The 17,537-nt window shown below is 38.6% G+C and overlaps 1 protein-coding gene across 5 annotated transcripts in view; it reads right to left on the reverse strand.

Moving 5' to 3' along the window:
- PARG (poly(ADP-ribose) glycohydrolase) overlaps positions 1-17,537 on the reverse strand; it is a 113,077-nt gene that overhangs the window by 18,581 nt on the left and 76,959 nt on the right. For all 5 annotated transcript variants that reach the window (XM_055538555.1, XM_055538548.1, XM_055538538.1 and 2 more), the window contains 3 exons: positions 16,536-16,683; positions 6,566-6,644; positions 5,039-5,147 (listed from right to left, as the gene is read on the reverse strand). In XM_055538555.1, the coding sequence (XP_055394530.1) occupies positions 5,039-5,147; positions 6,566-6,644; positions 16,536-16,683 (336 nt within the window). The remainder of the gene's footprint in view (positions 1-5,038; positions 5,148-6,565; positions 6,645-16,535; positions 16,684-17,537) is intronic.

Genomic DNA, 17,537 nt, shown 5'->3' on the forward strand with positions numbered 1-17,537 from the left:
GATTTATTGACTATGCCAAAGCCTTTGACTGTGTGGATCACAATAAGCTGTGGAAAATTCTTCAAGAGATGGGAATACCAGACCACCTGACCTGCCTCCTGAGAAATCTGTATGCAGGTCAAGAAGCAACAGTTAGAACTGGACATGGAACAACAGACTGGTTCCAAATCAGGAAAGGAGTATGTCAAGGCTGTATATTGTCACCCTGCTTATCTCACTTATATGCAGAGTACATCATGAGAAACGCTGGGCTGGATGAAGCACAAGCTGGAATCAAGACTGCCAAGAGAAATATCAATAACCTTAGTTATGCAGATGACACCACCCTTAGGGCAGAAAGCGAAGAACTAAAGAGCCTCTTATGAAAGTGGAAGAGGACAGTGAAAAAGTTGCTTAAAACTCAACAATCAGAAAATTAAGATCATGGCATCTGGTCCCATCACTTCACGGCAATAGATGGGGAAACAATGGAAACAATGACAGACTTTATCTTTTGGGCTCCAAAATCACTGCAGATGGTGACTGCAGCCATGAAATTAAAAGATGCTTGCTCCTTGGAAGAAAAGCTATGACCAACCTAGACAGCATACTAAAAAGCAAGGACATTACTTTGCCAACAAAGGTTCGTCTAGTCAAAGCTATGGTTTTTCCAGTAGTCATGTATGGATGTGATATCTGGACTATAAAGAAAGCTGAGCGCCGAAGAATTGATGCTTCTGAACTGTGGGGTTGGAGAAGACTCTTGAGAGTCCCTTGGCCTGCAAGAAGATCCAACCAGTCCATCCTAAAGGAAATCAGTCCTGAGTATTCACTGGAAGGACTGATGCTGAAGCTGAAACTCTAATACTTTGGCCACCTGATGTAAAGATCTGACTCACTGGAAAGACCCTGATGCTGGGAAAGATTGAAAGCGGGAGGAAAAGGGGACGACAGAGGATGAGATGGTTGGATGGCATCACCTACTCAATGGACATGAGTTTGAGTAAACTCTGGGAGTTGGTGAAGGACAGGGAGGCTTGGCATGCTGCAGTCCAAGGGGTCGAAGAGCCAGACACGACTGAGCAACTGAACTGAACTGAAGAACCTTTTAGAAGAATATATAAAGTAACATTAAGTCTTAAAATTATCCTTAGATTCAGTAACAATTTTATAAATTTCTTCTTTGTAAATTTCTTTTATTTGATTAAATAACAACTGTACAAAGATGTTTAAAGTGAAAGTGTTAGTTGCTCAGTCATGTCTGATTCTTTGCGACCCCATGGACTGGAGCTTGCCAGGCTCCTCTGTCCATGGGATTCTCCAGGCAACGATACTAGAGTGGGTAGCCATTCTCTTCTCCAAGGGATCTTCCCAACCCAGGGACTGAATGCAGGTCTCCTGCACTGCAGGCAGATTCTTTACCATCTGAGCCAGCAGGGCAGCTCCTCAAAGATGTTTACTACACTGCATATAATAGAGAACCCTGGGACCACCTATTAGTTTAGTTAAGAAACTAATAGCTAAGTCTTAGTATATCAGCTAAGTCCTCATATTCAACCCAACTAATTTTATGGCCATTAAACATATTATTATGAAGATCATTAGAAAGTTTGAAAAATATAATTATGGATAAATTAAATAAATACAATATTTATATCACTTTTGAACACATTTATATGAAACTTAACATTTGTGTGGAAAGTCCTACAAAAATGAAAACAATTATTTGAAAGGTAAAATTATAGATGATTTTTTGTCTTTAAAATAACTGTAACCTTAGTAAATAGATGTTGCCTTTTCAAGTTGCAATATAAAATGAAAACATCATTTAGACCTTAGATTTCCCATGTGTGAAGTCAGAGATTAGATTATATATTTCTATGGTTATTCTGATTCTATACATTGAGAAACTGAAGGGAAAACTCACTAAAAATGATACATTTTGAACCAATATTCCTGAAAAGTAAAGTAACACAGACTTCAAGAAAAAATTATAAATGATCAGATGTTGAACTTCTTTGAACTAGCAACAGCAAGGACTGCTCGGTTTTGTTAACCAAGCACTGTAACAATCCACTCCTGAATTTGGTGATAATAACAAAAACAACAAAGTCAATACATTAGTTTTTAAAAGGTAAATGGTGATTTCCTGCCCAGATGGTCTCCTCACTTTGTTAAATTTCTGATCCAGATGACTCCATGGAATATATTCGTTACTTAATCTTATTGGATTGAGTCTAACACGGCTAAACACAACTTTCCACAGATGATTTCTTTCTTCCTTTGCTTAGCTATTTGCCACTTTTACAACCTGGAGTCATAAATCTTTCCAATCCAAAGACAGTTCTCCTAGAGAATGTTACCTAGCTGACCTTTCACAGGTTTAAAACACGCTTCACAGTATTAGTCAGATGAAAGGAGTCTGACTCGTCGCTTTAAAAACCGACTCTTCTCGTCAGTCATGATGTGGGTCCAACAGGCTGGGAGGAGCCTGGACAGAGTCAGTTGTTTCCAGAGATGATAAAGCGCTTTGTGGGGCTGCCCTTCAATTGTTATCTGTTGTGTGTGTATGTCCTCTGTCGCTCAGTTTAGTCTGATTCTCTGCAACCCCATGGCCTACAGTCCACTAGGCTCCTCTGTCCATGGAATTTTCCAGGCAAGAATATAGGAGCAGATTGCCATTTCCTCCTCCAGGGGAATCTTGCCAACCCAGGGACTCAACCCCTGTCTCCTACACTGGCCGGCAGACTCCTTACCACTGCGCCACCTGGGAAGCTGAGTGATGCCTGAAAGCGGCAAGCCCCGAGAGTTCAGAGATCCACACTGAATTCTGATGGGGAAAACTGGTCTATGGCTTCATTTGGAAAAATGGAGTTTTTCTGTTCCTGTCTAGTTTCTTTCTGGCATACAAAAAAAAAAAAAGGCACTGTACAAGTTATCTCTGAAGTGATTTAATATAGAGTTCTGCTTTAAACCTAAGTTTACAAAACACAGTGAGATGTAAAACATTTAATTTACTATGCTCTCCAAGTTGTGGTGTCATCGGTTAGCCATAGGGAATTAAAAATGAGAATATTTATTTATGTCCAGGGTTATATTTGTAAAAGTCAATGATCCAACTCCTGCAGGAAAGTATTTGTGGGAATATAAATATTATCCATAAAAAAAAAGAACCTTGAAATGTGTGTTAATGTACAATAATGGTTAAATACATTTCCTTTTCATACATGTCTCTCTAAACTTTCCATATATTTCTTGCCATAACAAAGTACCACACAGACTATGCGAGTAAAACAACAGACATTACTTTTCTCAGTTTAGGAGACTAGAAGTTCAAGGTCAGGGTGTCAACATGCTTGGTTTCTTTTGAGACCCCTCTCCTCGGCATGCAGACGGTCACCTGCATGTAGACCCACACATGGGATTCATTCTATTCGCGTGCACTCCTAATTTTTTTTTTTTTGTATGACCTAATCTCTTCTTATAAGGATACTAGATTGCATTAGGGCCTCCCTGGTATCCTAGGACCCCCACACCCACTGATTATAAATGTCTTCTACTATCAATGACCATGTGACACATTCACAAACACTTTTGATGAAAAGCTAAATATAAATCTCATTCTACTTGATATACTATGTAATAAAAACACCATGTGCTTGGAGACAACTGCTTTAAGGCAAGAGTTTAGACAGTGAAAGCAGGCTCACGTTTAAAAGGTACCTAAAAGATATTCCTTAGTATCATGAGTCATATAAAAGAGAAATTATAACTATTGACATATCAAAGAACAGTCTTTTTGGACAGCTTTTCTGAGGAATTAAAGTAAAATGGAATCTGTATGTAAGTTCAATTTTGGAAAATAATGCATTTACTCTTCAAACTTTTATGCGATTCCTTTGAGAACTTCAAATGTTAAAATAACCTAATTGTATATTTTAAAAATATGTTCAACAGCAAATTAGATTCTCAAGTACACTAGGATATAAGATAACAAATGTAATTATATTGGAAATATCCCCTAAGTTTTAAGCATAGTAAAAGCCTTTCTGGATTATTTGGTTATTTCACTGACAACAATATGAAAGGTAAGGTACTTGAGCTGGAATTAGCAGAGCACCACACAGAGGCCATTCCTGTGGTCAGACCCAGGGAAAAGATGTGAAGATGATATTCTGAGGCCCACACGCCAGTCCAACAGCACTCCCAACTCCCTTGCCATGGTACGCCCAGTCGGCTCTCATTACCGAAGTCTGTGTAGGGACTGGCACATGGGAGTCATGCAAAACCACAAACCTTATCTTAATAATGAATTTCATGACCAAATCCTATTCATGGAAGTTAAAAAATGGTTTTCAGAATTGGGTCAGTCTTGGCTGTGAGAGTAATTTGAGGAACTAAAGAAAAAAGCAACAGTTTTGGTAAGGCCTTATCTACCTAGAGAATAGAATTAGAATGCTATTGTATGTTAGTTTATTTATTATTGTTAACTAGTAAAAACTTGAACTAACAATAGGTCTAGCTCATTTTTATATTTCTGTAACATAATAAAAAAATAAAATGATTACAGGAGATAAAACTAAGCACAGAAAGCTATATATTCCGTCATAAATATGTCAAATTACCAAATAAATAATTTACATGACTCTTAGCAACATGAGAACAACAATGACTTGACTTTCATGGTTTATCTGTTTTAATCCTGATAGCATACCTTGCAGAGAAAGTTTCATTGGGTAGGTCTGAAAAAAACTTTCAAGGTTCATTCATTTCTATATCGTTTTAAAATGATAATGTTCCAAAGCAGCTAAATGTACTTGATGAGATAAATGCATGTGTGGGGCTTAATATCAAGCAACAGTCTATCTGGCATCAGTAATCAAACAATTACAAAATGGAAAGTACATCCTGTCCAAGCTGACAGACCCATTAAATCGGGAGCGCTGTGGGCAGACGCCCTGACATTGCAGGAATTACCAGAAAGCATTAATTTCAGCATTAATAAAATGGCAGCAGATAGATACCGCTGCCAGATGAACAAAGAAATAAGGTTACTGGCCTTGTTAAGCTCCCGTCTGATCTTCTCGGGCACAAACTGGTCAAGGTAGCGTCTGAAGTGGAGGGCGTCGATGGCGACGACCTCAGTGCTGCGCCGCTGCCAGTCGTCCCTGGGGCAGGACACAGGGGGTGGGGAGGAGTGGGGAAGGCACTCACCAGACAAGCCCCGCCAGGGCAGGGTCGGAGACTTCCAAGGGGTTAATACGTTACAAACCAACCAACCAATGGCTTTATGCCTCAGCAAATCAGGAAGTCCAAGGCACACGTATTGTGGAGTACCAAGCATTAAGCAGTAAAATGAAAAGACAGAACATACTGTAAACAGATACACCATTCACAGTGAGTCTTCGAGGTTAAAAGATTTGGTGGTCAAACCAAAGGGATTTAGTTCTTTGTTTTCCCCCCATCACTAAAGACCTGGCCTTTGTATCTGGACAAGAGCTCTTTCCTCTGTTCTGGAAGAACTGCTCTAAATCACTGAGTTTGTAACATCACCGTATATTGTCCAAAAACTAGTCCCAAGGAGTCAAGTGCTATGGGAAAAAAAAGTGTAACAATTCATTACAAAATTCTACCTGCTACCTTCAACTGCTGAGTGCACAAAATTATTTTTTAAAAGGCAAAGAAGTCAAAGAAAACAATAACAATTTGCCTGTGGAGACAGGAAAAGTTGGATGAGATGGTGATTTTTGAAACATGAAATTCTTAATATTCATCTCTTTATGAACATGCATAAAATGATATTCCCATCAATGCTTCACACTAAAGAACAGCAACAGAAGCCTTCATGCTAGTCTGTAAATAATTATAAAGAATTAAAAATCCACCTTAGTGACTGTTGCAGCCATATATTTTACCCAAAACAAAGAAAGACTAGCAACTGGACTTGGGACACTACAAAGAGTAAGGCTGTATGGCTACAAGGCCGGTGGCTGATTCTTTCTGCTACAATGGCTCTTCCCACTGAAACACATACACACTTGCCACACACACGTTTTCAATAAAAATTTGCCCCTGGGGAAGCAAAAAATGTCAAAGTGTAAGAATGTATTGCAATAAGAAACCAGAGACAGCAGCAGCAAAGTTCTCCATGGGTTCTGCTCGCAATCGTTTTGTGGCATCAGGCAAACTGTCCCAACTAGGTTTCCCCCACTTACCTAATCTCACAAAAGTTAAGGACAACTAAAAAGGCTGTTTAAAGGCTGTAAGTTGTCATTAGAATCCACTCGAAATAAGTGTGTTGTTGGAAGTTAACCTTCAGTGGATGCTTACAATTAGCAGCAGAGACACCTGTAGAGAGTTGTGCCTTTCCTGGTCTTGGTTTAGATATTTGGCTTTTCTTTCTCTGTTCTTCTCTGAGTATACAGAGATGGTGAATCTGTTTTAACTACTAGTGAACCTGTACTATCGAATCTAAGAAGAAAGTTATATTTCTCAAGTAAGAGTAGATGGAAGACAGAATGTACCAGGGTCAAGCCCACATTCCTTAGCTTTTGGCCATGTGATACCAAAGTAGAAATGAACTCACCTTTCACTCCTATCTTCATGGCTCCGGGCCCAGCGGTATGTTTCGGCATAGCCTGTGTATTCACTGTACTGTTCAGTACCTGAAACAAATAATCTGCCACTCTTATTTTTCAGAAAAAATATTTCTTAAAAACTACACCTTCTAAAGGGTCTCTGTTAAGAAACACACAAACAAGCAGATAAAAAACTCCACTAGTCTTAATGACTTATTATTTCACATGAAGAAAAAAATGATGCTTCCAGAGGCAACCACAATATTTAACATACAGTGAATGAATGGTCCAATCAACAAAGAAAATAAAATAGTCTGTCATATTCATTTTTCCTTTTATGAGTACATAAAGATAGTGTTTTACAAAAGTCCACTGTCTTCAGTGTCTGCAATCCGATGGTAATATTTAATTTGCATTGTTGAGAAAATAAATTTTACATAAAAACATTCCCTAAGAAAAGTACCAATAAGATTAAATTTAGGATTTGCCTATCAATAGGCAAAATACTTCAAAGGGCTTTGTAAAACCAGGATATTATGCATGAGAAGACAGGGAGGGAGAAAAGCATAATTAACATCTGGTAAGAACAGGTACCAAGCTTGGCATTTAACACAGGCTTCTAATTCATGGGACCTGAACGTATCAATAAGGACGGTGTCTACAGTGTTCTACTAGTTAACTAAGCTCACTCCAACTTCTATGGTCAACTCAATAACTGATAAGAATCAACAAACAGTAATATTAAAAGCTGAAAACCTTGAGCAAGACAATGCTTTTCACATATAAAAAAGAAGAGAAACCAGACAACATTGAGAACTAAGACTAATGGCACTTTTAGTACACTTGACTCTTGAACAACGTGAGTGTGAACTGCATGCGTGCCCTTACACTGTGCATTTTTTCAGTGGTGAATGGTACAGTACTAACTACACAATCTGCAGCTGCCTGAATCCATAGATGTGGTCCCCTAAAGTGACGGAAACATGTGTTCGAAGGGCTAACTTGTAAGTTACCTACACATGTAAGTTGTATGTGGATTTTATGGTGCTACTTTTCTCTTTAAAAGATATACTTCAGTGGCAAAGTGAAAGTCACTAAGTTGTATCTAACTCTTTGCAACCCCATGGACTACACAGTCCATGGAATTGTCTAGGCCAGAATACTGGAGTAGGTTCTCATGCCCTCCTCCAGGGGATCTTCCCAACCCAGGGATTAAACCCAGGTCTCTTGCATTGCAGGCAGATTCTTTACCAGCTGAGCCTTAAGGGAAGCCCAAGAATATAGGAGTGGGTAGCCTATCCCTTCTTGAGCCGATCTTCCCGACTCAGGAATCAAACTGGTGTCTCCTGCACTGCAGGTGAATTCTTTACCAACTGAGCTATCAGGGAAGCCCATACTTCCATGCGGTTCCTACCAAAATGAATAAACTGAATCTAGTTATGAAAAAACACTGGGCAACCCCCAAAAAGAGATATTCTACCAAGTAACTGGCTTATATATTTTAAAAATATCAAGGTGAACAAACACAAGGTTGAGAAAGTGTCCCAGTTTAAAGAATGTGTGACAAGTGTATTCAAAGAAGAGATACACGCACCCTTACGTGCACAGCAGCACTGTTTACAGCAGCCAAGACGTGGACACAGCCGCAGTGCTCAGTGACAGAAGAACTAAGACGACGCCCCGCCCCCAACACACACACACAATGAAACATGACTTAGCCATCAGAAAGAATGAAGTAATGTCACTTGCAGTAACACGAACGGACCTAGAGATTATCATATTAAGCAAAGCAAGACAGAAACCACATGATACCACTTATACATGGAATATAAAACACGACACAAATGAACACTTTTACAAAACATAAACAGACTCAGACACAGAGGACAGGCTGTGGTTGCCAAGGGGGAGTGGGAGTAGGGGTGAGAAGGACTGGAAGTTTGGGATCAGGAAAGGAAAATCATTTATAAAGTGTGGAGAAACAACAAGGTCCTTCTGTAGAGCAGAGGGAACTATATTCAATACCCCGTGACAAACTGTAATGGAAAAGAATATGAAGAAACTATCACACACACCAGTCAGTCACTGTGCTGCACGCAGGAAATGAACATGCTGTGAGAACTATTCTTCAATAAAATTTTTTTAAAAGTCAAATCTTCCCAAATTGATCTGTAGATTCAAAACAGTCTTAATTAAAATTCTAGGACTGCCCTGGTGGTGCAATGGGTATGAATCCGCCTGCCAATACTAGGGACACAGGTTTGATCCCTGGTCTAAGAAGATTTCCACAGGCTGCGGAACGACTAAGCCGGTGAGTTGCAACTACTGAAGCCCGTGTGCCTAGAAGCCCTGCTCCACCATGAGAGGAGCTGCCTCAGTGAGAAGCCCAGGCACCGCCACTGACGGGAGGCCCCCACGCTCCACACCTGGAGAAAGCACGCGCAAAGCAACGGGCACCCAGCGCAGCCACAACACAGAAGTAAATAAATAAAATCATTTTTTAAAATTCTAAGAAGCTTTTTTGTAGATAAATTCAACAAACAACTCTGAAGAAGAACAAAGCCGGAGGGCTCACACTGATTTCACAAATTATTATAAAACTACAGTAATCAAATCAGAAAGAATTTAAAAAAAAAACCCTCCAAAACAAAACAAAACCCAAAACCCCGAATTAATAAACTGGACTTCAAAATTAGAAACTTCTGTTTTTCAAAAGTCATTGAAGATAATGAAAAGATTTATTTCATGTACCTGATAAAAGACTTCTCTAAAATATATAAAGCACTTCTAAAACTCAAGGTAAAAAACTATACCAGTGGTTGATTCACGTTGATGCATGGCGAAAACCACCACAATATTGTAAAGTAATCAGCCTCCAACTAAAATAAAGAAATTAATTTAAAAGAAAAAAATACCCCAATTAAAACACAGGCAAAAATATGACTTCATGTGTGTAGCCATATGTCAAAACTTACCTAATTGTACACTTTAAATATATATAATTTGTTATATGCCAATTATACTTCAATAAAACCATTAAAAATGTAATCTGTCTTCTTCACTGGACTGACAGCTTCTCAAGGGCAGGAATTATAAATTATTAATGTTTGTGTCTACATTAGCATCTTCCCCTGGAGGAGGGCATGGCAACCCACTCTCCAGTGTTCTTGCCTGGAGAAGCCCATGGACAGAGGAGCCTGGTGGGCTCAGTCCCTGGTGTCTCAAAGAGTTGGACAGGACTGAAGTGACTTATCACGCACGCACAATGTAAGAATACAGTAGCAGCTGAGTAAGTACTTGTTGCATAAACGTAATTAACGAGCAAAACAGGAAGTACATTGAGGTTAAAATGAATCCAGAAATACTTAATCTGGACTAAGTATTATGTAATTGACATATATTTAAAAATTCATTTACCAAGAGCATGACATGGTAAGAGCTATGAGGAATCACCCAAAGTGAATCCTTAAGTAGCCTAATCTCACTGGACTTCATTTCAACATCAAAAAATCAAGCCTGCCAATAATTTTTATATTGTTTATCTCACAGAATTGCTTGGAAAACCAAAAAATAAAACAAATTTAAAACCCTTCAATACCTTCAGTTGGTATTTGGTGTCATCAGACTTAACTTTCTTAGAGAGTAGAGAAACCAAGGGATTCCCTGGTGGCTTAGCTGGTACAGAACCTGCCTGCCAATGCGGAAGACAGAAGAGACATGGGTTTGATCCCTGGATTGGGAAGATCCCCCAGAGATGGAAACGGCAACCTGCTCCAGTATTTTTGCCTGGAAAATGCTATGGACAGAGGAGCCTGGCAGTCACAGAGTGCTGGACACGACTGAGCACGCAGACACATGCTAGAGAAGCCCGAGACACCTGACTCCATTTATGCAAGGCTGGGGAGAAGCCTGGTCTACTGGCATGATGGGAAACCAAGAGATGAGAACAACCTTCTTCTGTCTTTGGCCCTGCAGTGGACAAATCTGTTTATTATTCTTAGCGATAATAATAATAATAATAATAATAATGCCTACTCTGACCTCTTAATTACAGAAAACAAACACCTGTCTTTTGAAAAGTGGTTGAAAAATATAAAATACCAATGATCAATTTCTATTGCATTTTAGAACGGTTTCTGTCTTTTTTCCTAAGAAAACAAAGTTAAGTTTATTTCCTTCAGGTTTGGGAAATCAAAAATGTACATACAGATGCTTTTGCTCTCAACAAATTAAATCCTGAGTTTTCTAAGTAAACATCTTTCACAACTATGTTGTTTGTTCTGAAAGACAACTGCCCTTAGCTTGTTTAAAATTTAAATTTATTGATAAACTTTTCTGAAAATGCAAAGGTAAACAGTGATAACAGCAAAAAAGAGACAAAAGTCTGAATGACCTTTGTGATAGCTCTCCCTAGGGATAGCCTTAAGACTTCATGCTCAAAGATAAATCTTCACCTAAGTTAAAAACTCAAGGAACCCATTTAAATCTTTTCAAGAGCTTATTACAACTTTATGAGTTTTAGATTTAGTAGTAAGAAAAATTCTTATTTTCTTTTACTAGTAATGAAAATTTATGATGAGAACAGCAAAAAATAATTGGAGATGAAAGAAATTCTACTTACTAATGGGTTATGCCCCTAGCAAGAAGGTTTATTCAAAAACCATCTACCCCAGTTTTATTAGTATCATTAAAACAGTGGTGATTATGCAGCAGAAAGAACACTCTTGCCTTTCATTCCCATGACTAACAAAAATTAAGAAAAGCCAAACTCCAACTGAATTTGGATCCTTCCCAATGAGCTGGTTCATCAGTAGTGATGTAGGGCCGACCGACCTAGACAGCATGTTCAAAAGCAGAGACATTACTTTGCCAGCCAAGGTCCGTCTAGTCAAGGCTATGGTTTCTCCAGTAGTCATGTATGGATGTGAGAGCTGGACTGTGAAGAAAGCTGAGTGCCAAAGAATTGATGCTTTTGAACTGTGGTGTTGGAGAAGACTCTTGAGAGTCCCTTGGACTGCAAGGAGATCCAACCAGTCCATTCTAAAGGAGATCGGTCCTGGGTGTTCTTTGGAAGGAATGATGCTAAAGCTGAAACTCCAGTACTCTGGCCACCTCGTGAGAAGAGTTGATTCATTGGAAAAGACTCTGATGCTGGGAGGGATTGGGAGCAGGAGGAGAAGGGGACGACAGAGGATGAGATGGCTAGATGGCATCACCGACTCAATGGACGTTGAGTTTGAGTGAACTCTGGGAGTTGGTGTTGGACAGGGAGGCCTGGCGTGCTGCGATTCATGGGGTCGCAGAGTCAGACACGACTAAGCGACTGAACTGAACTGAACTGAGGGCTGCTTTTGTAGTGATGGGCACCTCTAGTGTTCCTCAATGAAAAGTACCAGTACTATAAACAATGGGTCCACTTTTGTCCTTTCTATCAGTTCTGTTGATACTCACAAAAGATACAAGGACCTGTGATGTTTAGGACAATTTGATTCACTAGAGGGCAGGTTTTATATTAAGCATACCAACATTCTGCTCAGTGTAAGTTTCATGTCTAGGCATCTTCTTTATGTTCTCACAGAAATATCAAAACAATATCACAGCACCACAGTAAAACCTTTTAGTACCGAAGCTATTTACTGGATGTTCTGGGGGAACATTAGGGGAAAAGCAAAGCAGGGGGAAGATCAGAGTTTTTAATTCCCTCCCTCTATCCATACTTATTGAAAGGTTTTAACTCATGACTGCTCCAGGGAGAATTACAGCAAGTAGAGGAATAACACTGTCTGGATAAAAGTATTTGCCTGTTTGCATGACCTGTTTCATATTCATTTAAAATTCTGATACCAACCAGATGCCCCACAATGATGATAAATTTAATTTATTTCCAATTTCTCAAACTCTTCTACAGATTCAGGCAGCACAGTCACAGCCATTAGCTCACTGAGCCTGGATGAATCATTGAAGGAATGGAATTGATCAGGCAGACAGATTGCAGTACATGGTTAAGAGTCTCCAAAGAAGGGAGATGGCAGAAATCCAACATCAAATAGATGATGAAATGGCCATTTCCATTAAGGGAACATCACATCACAGATATTAATTAGGAGGCACTAAAATAGAGTTAAGTGGATATGGGGAAAATGCCGAGTTGAAGTCACCCCGGGTGTCCTTAGCCCGAGGTAATTACAGATGTGAAGGTGAGTCATGGATCTGCGGTTTTCCATCTATTTTGCAATGGCTGCAGGTAAGTTAGACCAGATTTAACTCCAGAGTGATGAAGCTTTTTTAGACTGGAGAGAAACTATCCTCAAAAAAGAAAAAAAATCTAATGTTTTACTAGTCCCAGGGAAATTACATCTTTTATTTAGAGAAACATTAATGGGAAATGACAAGAGACTACTTCTCTAGTACGACAGAAGTGAAGGAAACGAAACAATCAGCTCTGAGCTTAAATGCCCTGCACTCTAACAGATCTTTCACAAATTCATCTTTAAAAATGGATGGAATATTTTGTTCTGAGTCTTCAGTTCAAACCTAGCTTAACAGCTAAAAATTAAAAATCTTAAAAAAAATAAAAATAAAAATAAAAATAAAAATCTTTTAAGAGTATTATTTGATACACTCAAATACTGGAGACAATCACATTCCAGACCTTCAGCACCCTCTAAAACAGTCTGAGACCAATATTCAAAGTATTCATAAGCCCAACAATGAATTTACGACAGCTTAATTTTTTTGTTCTGTACTTCCTTACACTTTGTCCCCTAATAACTTCTAACTGCATCCTTCTTCTCTGCATACATAATACACAACAAATGCAGACAGAGAACCAGTGTGTGAGTTGAGACAGTGCTGAGAATAAAAGGGTTTTATCTTTCTCTTTTAGTGCATTTTGGATCAACCTCAGAATACTGGATGAAATGCTTCAGGTTATTAACTTCAGGTTATAGCTGCGTTTCTGTCAAAGAAGAAATTTCTTTGCTGAAGTTCCATTCTAAACTTTCCACAAACTCAATCAACAATTTTTATTTTTTGCCTTACCTCACCAAAACAGCAGAATCACTAGGATATTATAAAAAATAATATAGCATTACCTAAAAGGTGTGGAATAACTTGTTGAAAGCCCTTTCACCTACAAGCACTTCTAAAAGATCAGGACACATCAGCGAAAATGACAGCATAAAAACCTCACAGAATTCCTTATCCATAAAAATAATAAGAACACTGGTAAACTTGTGAGAATCCTCTTTTTCTGAACTGTAGGAATTAACCAAAGGCTTGCAGCAGTCTGAGAAGTGTTTATTAAAGACAAATTGACTGAATATTGGTAAACACAGTAAGTTGTGTTTATCTTGATAACAAGCCTCACTCTGATCTTGAAGCTCCATGCAAGCAGGAAGAAGTGTCAACTGCCTGGTAGAGTGGTGAAGGTGAGCCCCAACAAAAACACAGAGCCCTTTGGCAAAGAATGAGTGACTTATAAGTTCTAAGCATTTAAAGAAGTCTCCGTCTAATCATTAGCTAACCACTAATCTAACCATCCAGAGACTTTAGTGACCACACATGAAATATAGATTTCACAGTATTAGGAAAGTAACTAAACAAACAGCAACAAAAACAAACCATGAGGAAAAGAGAAAATCTGATTCCAAGAGTTGCCACATTTAAAATGTGCAGTTTTCAAAAAATTGAGACATGCAAAGAAACAAGAAAGTTGGGTCCATATTCAGGGAACAAAAGTATTCATGAGTAACTGTCCCTGAGAAGCTCAGATGCTGGACTTACTAAACAGAAACTTTAAGTCAAATGTTTTAAATATGTTAAAAACAAACAAACAAACAAACAAACAAACAACCTAGAGAAAATTATGTCTAAATAACTAAATGAAAATATGAGAACAATGCCTCACAAATAGAGAATCTCAATAGAGATAAGAATCAAATAGAAATTCTATAGTTGAAGAGTATAATACCTGGAATAAACATTTCACTGAAAGGATTAAAAAACAGATTAGAGATGGCAGAAGGAGGAGTCAGTGAACTCAAAGATAAGTCAATTAAAATTATCCAGTTTCAGAAACAAAAAGAATGAAGAAAAATGAACAGAGTTCAGAGACCAATGGGCTATCACCAAAGGTAGCAACTAAACTCCAACTCTGGCCACCTGATGTGAAGAGATGACTGACTGGAAAAGACCCTGATGCTGGGAAAGACGGAAGGCAGGAGGAGCAGGGACGACAGAGGATGAGATGGCTGGGTGGCATCACCAACTCGATGGACCTGAGTTTGAGCAAGCTCCGAGAGTTGGTGATGGACAGGAAAGCCTGGCGTGCTGCAGTCCACGGGGTCGCAGAGTCGGAGACGACTGAGCGACTGAACTGAACCAACACGTGCATAATAGGAGTCCTAGAAAGAGAGAGGAGAGAAAGGGACACAAAAAATACTTAAAGATATAATGGCCAAAAATGTACCAAATTTATATAAACATTGAAGACATTCAATGAATCCAAATAGGATAAAGTCAGAGAGATACACACATCATGGAACAGCTGCAAGACAAAGAGGAAATCCTGAAAGCAGAACATAAGGGACAAAATTTAGGTACATCCCTGTAGGCTGCCTACAAATGTATCTGAGGTAAACAGTGTGGCCCCAGAGTCTTAGTCCCGTCACAGCCCTCTTGGTAGAGGGACTAGCTGAGTTATACATTTGACAGAACTAACAGGACACGGTTTTCATCCCACTGTCATCTTTGAGAATGACAATCAACCAAATTCTTCTACACTTAGTCTGTTAGTCTGCTGCACTAATTTCAAAGTGGGAATAGACTGAAAGAGGAAATGAATCTTCTTTTGCAGAAAGAAAAAAAGCATCAGCAGCTGATGGCTGGTTATGGCTTTTACATGGGAATGTTCTTTTAGGTGGGCTTCCTAGGTGGTACAGTGGTAAAGAATCTTCCTGCCAATGCAAGAGACACAAGAAACGTGGGTTCAATCCCTGGGTCAGGAAGATCCCCTGGAGAAGGAAACGTCAACCCATTCCAGTATTCTTGCCTGGAAAATTCCATGGACAGAGGAGCCTGGTGGGCCACAGTCCACAGGGTTGCAAACAGTTGGACGCGACACAGTACATGCTTTTAGGTACCTGAATTAAAAAGCCTTAACTTCCCTACAGTGGCTGATCAAGAGTTTCTTAAGAGTTATGAGTTAACCATCATTTTTTTTATAGCTTATACACAAGCAAATACTCTGACATAGCGATATTACAATCTAGAGAAACTTAAGGAAAATGCTGTAAATCCTGGTAATAGGCCTGTAAGTATAAATTTGACTGTGTTTCCATCTTTTCTCCTCCCATGTTAACATAAGTCAAAAAGGCACTATGATAATCATACTTTTTCTCTTAAGATTAGAAATTAGAATAAATATAAGGTTACTGATTTATTTCCCTTCTATAAAGCTCACTGTTGTATTGACCCTCTTCAAACTGCAACTGTTTTTTCTACTTAGTGTGTTCATACTGAAGTACAATGAATCACTCTGGAGGTATAATAAAAGGATAGTAATAGGATTCATGCTCAAAGACAAATCACTATCTTTTTTTTAAGGGTACTGTATCATAAAAATTTCAAACTAGAGAGTAACTGAACCATTTTTACCCTTGTTCTTCAGATAAAGAAACCAAGAAAGAAAATGTGGGGATAAAATATCTCACTCAAGATTATGAAAATGAAACAATTAAAAAAAAACAAGTATAAATTAATGAAATAAAATATTAAGACTAATTCCTTTGTTGTTCACCAAAAACTATCACAACATTGTTAACTGGCTATACCCCAATACAAAATAAAAAGTTTTTTTTTAAAAAAATATTGGGACTAATGTCCACAGAAAAGAAAAGCTATAACTGAGTGGCCTCTAGTCTTCATGATCGTCACAGACGGAGAACTGTTCCATTGTCCAGATGTCTCAGAACTAACCTGTGATGATAAGACATTCATTGTGATCCAGCACCTCAGTGAAGAGCCGTGAAACAATCAACTCAGGGTTGATTAAAAAGCGGATTTCTTCTTGCACAAGTCCTGCACTGGTCACACCACCTCCAACAAAACGGTTTGCGAAATCCACCTATTTGGGGAAATGTGACATGTTAAATGCTGATTTAAAATACCTACATTTATGGTTAAGAAGTACTCCCTCTAAGCTCTGCCCTCACTTTCCTTCCCCATATAAATCAATCCCCAATTTTTCAGTCTTCCCAGGGATACTGGGTTACGGCTGACTGCACTCTCTCCACTCCACTGCAGTTGGCATCTCGGAATATTCCTTTGGATTCCAAAACCTTAGAATGAACTTAGAATACACAGCTTTTAGGCAAAAGCCTCAATGTAATCATATGGGCTCTTGTTTAGAAACCTTATTTGTGCTCCAAGGGCTACAAATCAACGGAGGTTTTATCTGGAAAGGTTTTAAGGTCATTTCTCTACCATTCACTACTCAATTTCCGTTTATGTACTTCATATGACATAAATATAATTACACAAACATATCTCATCTTATTGTGCTTTGCTTTATAGTACTTCACAGATATTGCAATTTTTTTTTTTTTTAAAACAAACTGAATGTTTGTATCAACCCTGCACCAAGCAAGGCTCTTGGTGCCATTTATCCAATAGCATTTGCTCACTTTGTGTCGTATTTTGGTAATCCCTGCAATATTTCAAACCCTCAACCAGCAAAAAGATCATGACTTGCTGAAGGCTCAGATGATGGCTGGAATTTTTTTTGGCCAGAAGTACTTTTTAATTAAGGCATGCACATTTCCTTAGACATCAGTGCTATTGGACACTTAAAAGACCACAGTATAGTGTGAACATAACTTTTATAAACATTGGAAACAAAAAAATTCATGAGACTTGCTTTATTGTGATAGTCTGGAACTGAACCCCTGATGTCTTCAAGGTGCATAGCCTGTATCTGTT

The sequence above is a fragment of the Bubalus kerabau genome, chromosome 1 (assembly GCF_029407905.1).
Source record: "Bubalus kerabau isolate K-KA32 ecotype Philippines breed swamp buffalo chromosome 1, PCC_UOA_SB_1v2, whole genome shotgun sequence".
In the NCBI taxonomy this organism is placed as follows: domain Eukaryota; kingdom Metazoa; phylum Chordata; class Mammalia; order Artiodactyla; family Bovidae; genus Bubalus; species Bubalus kerabau.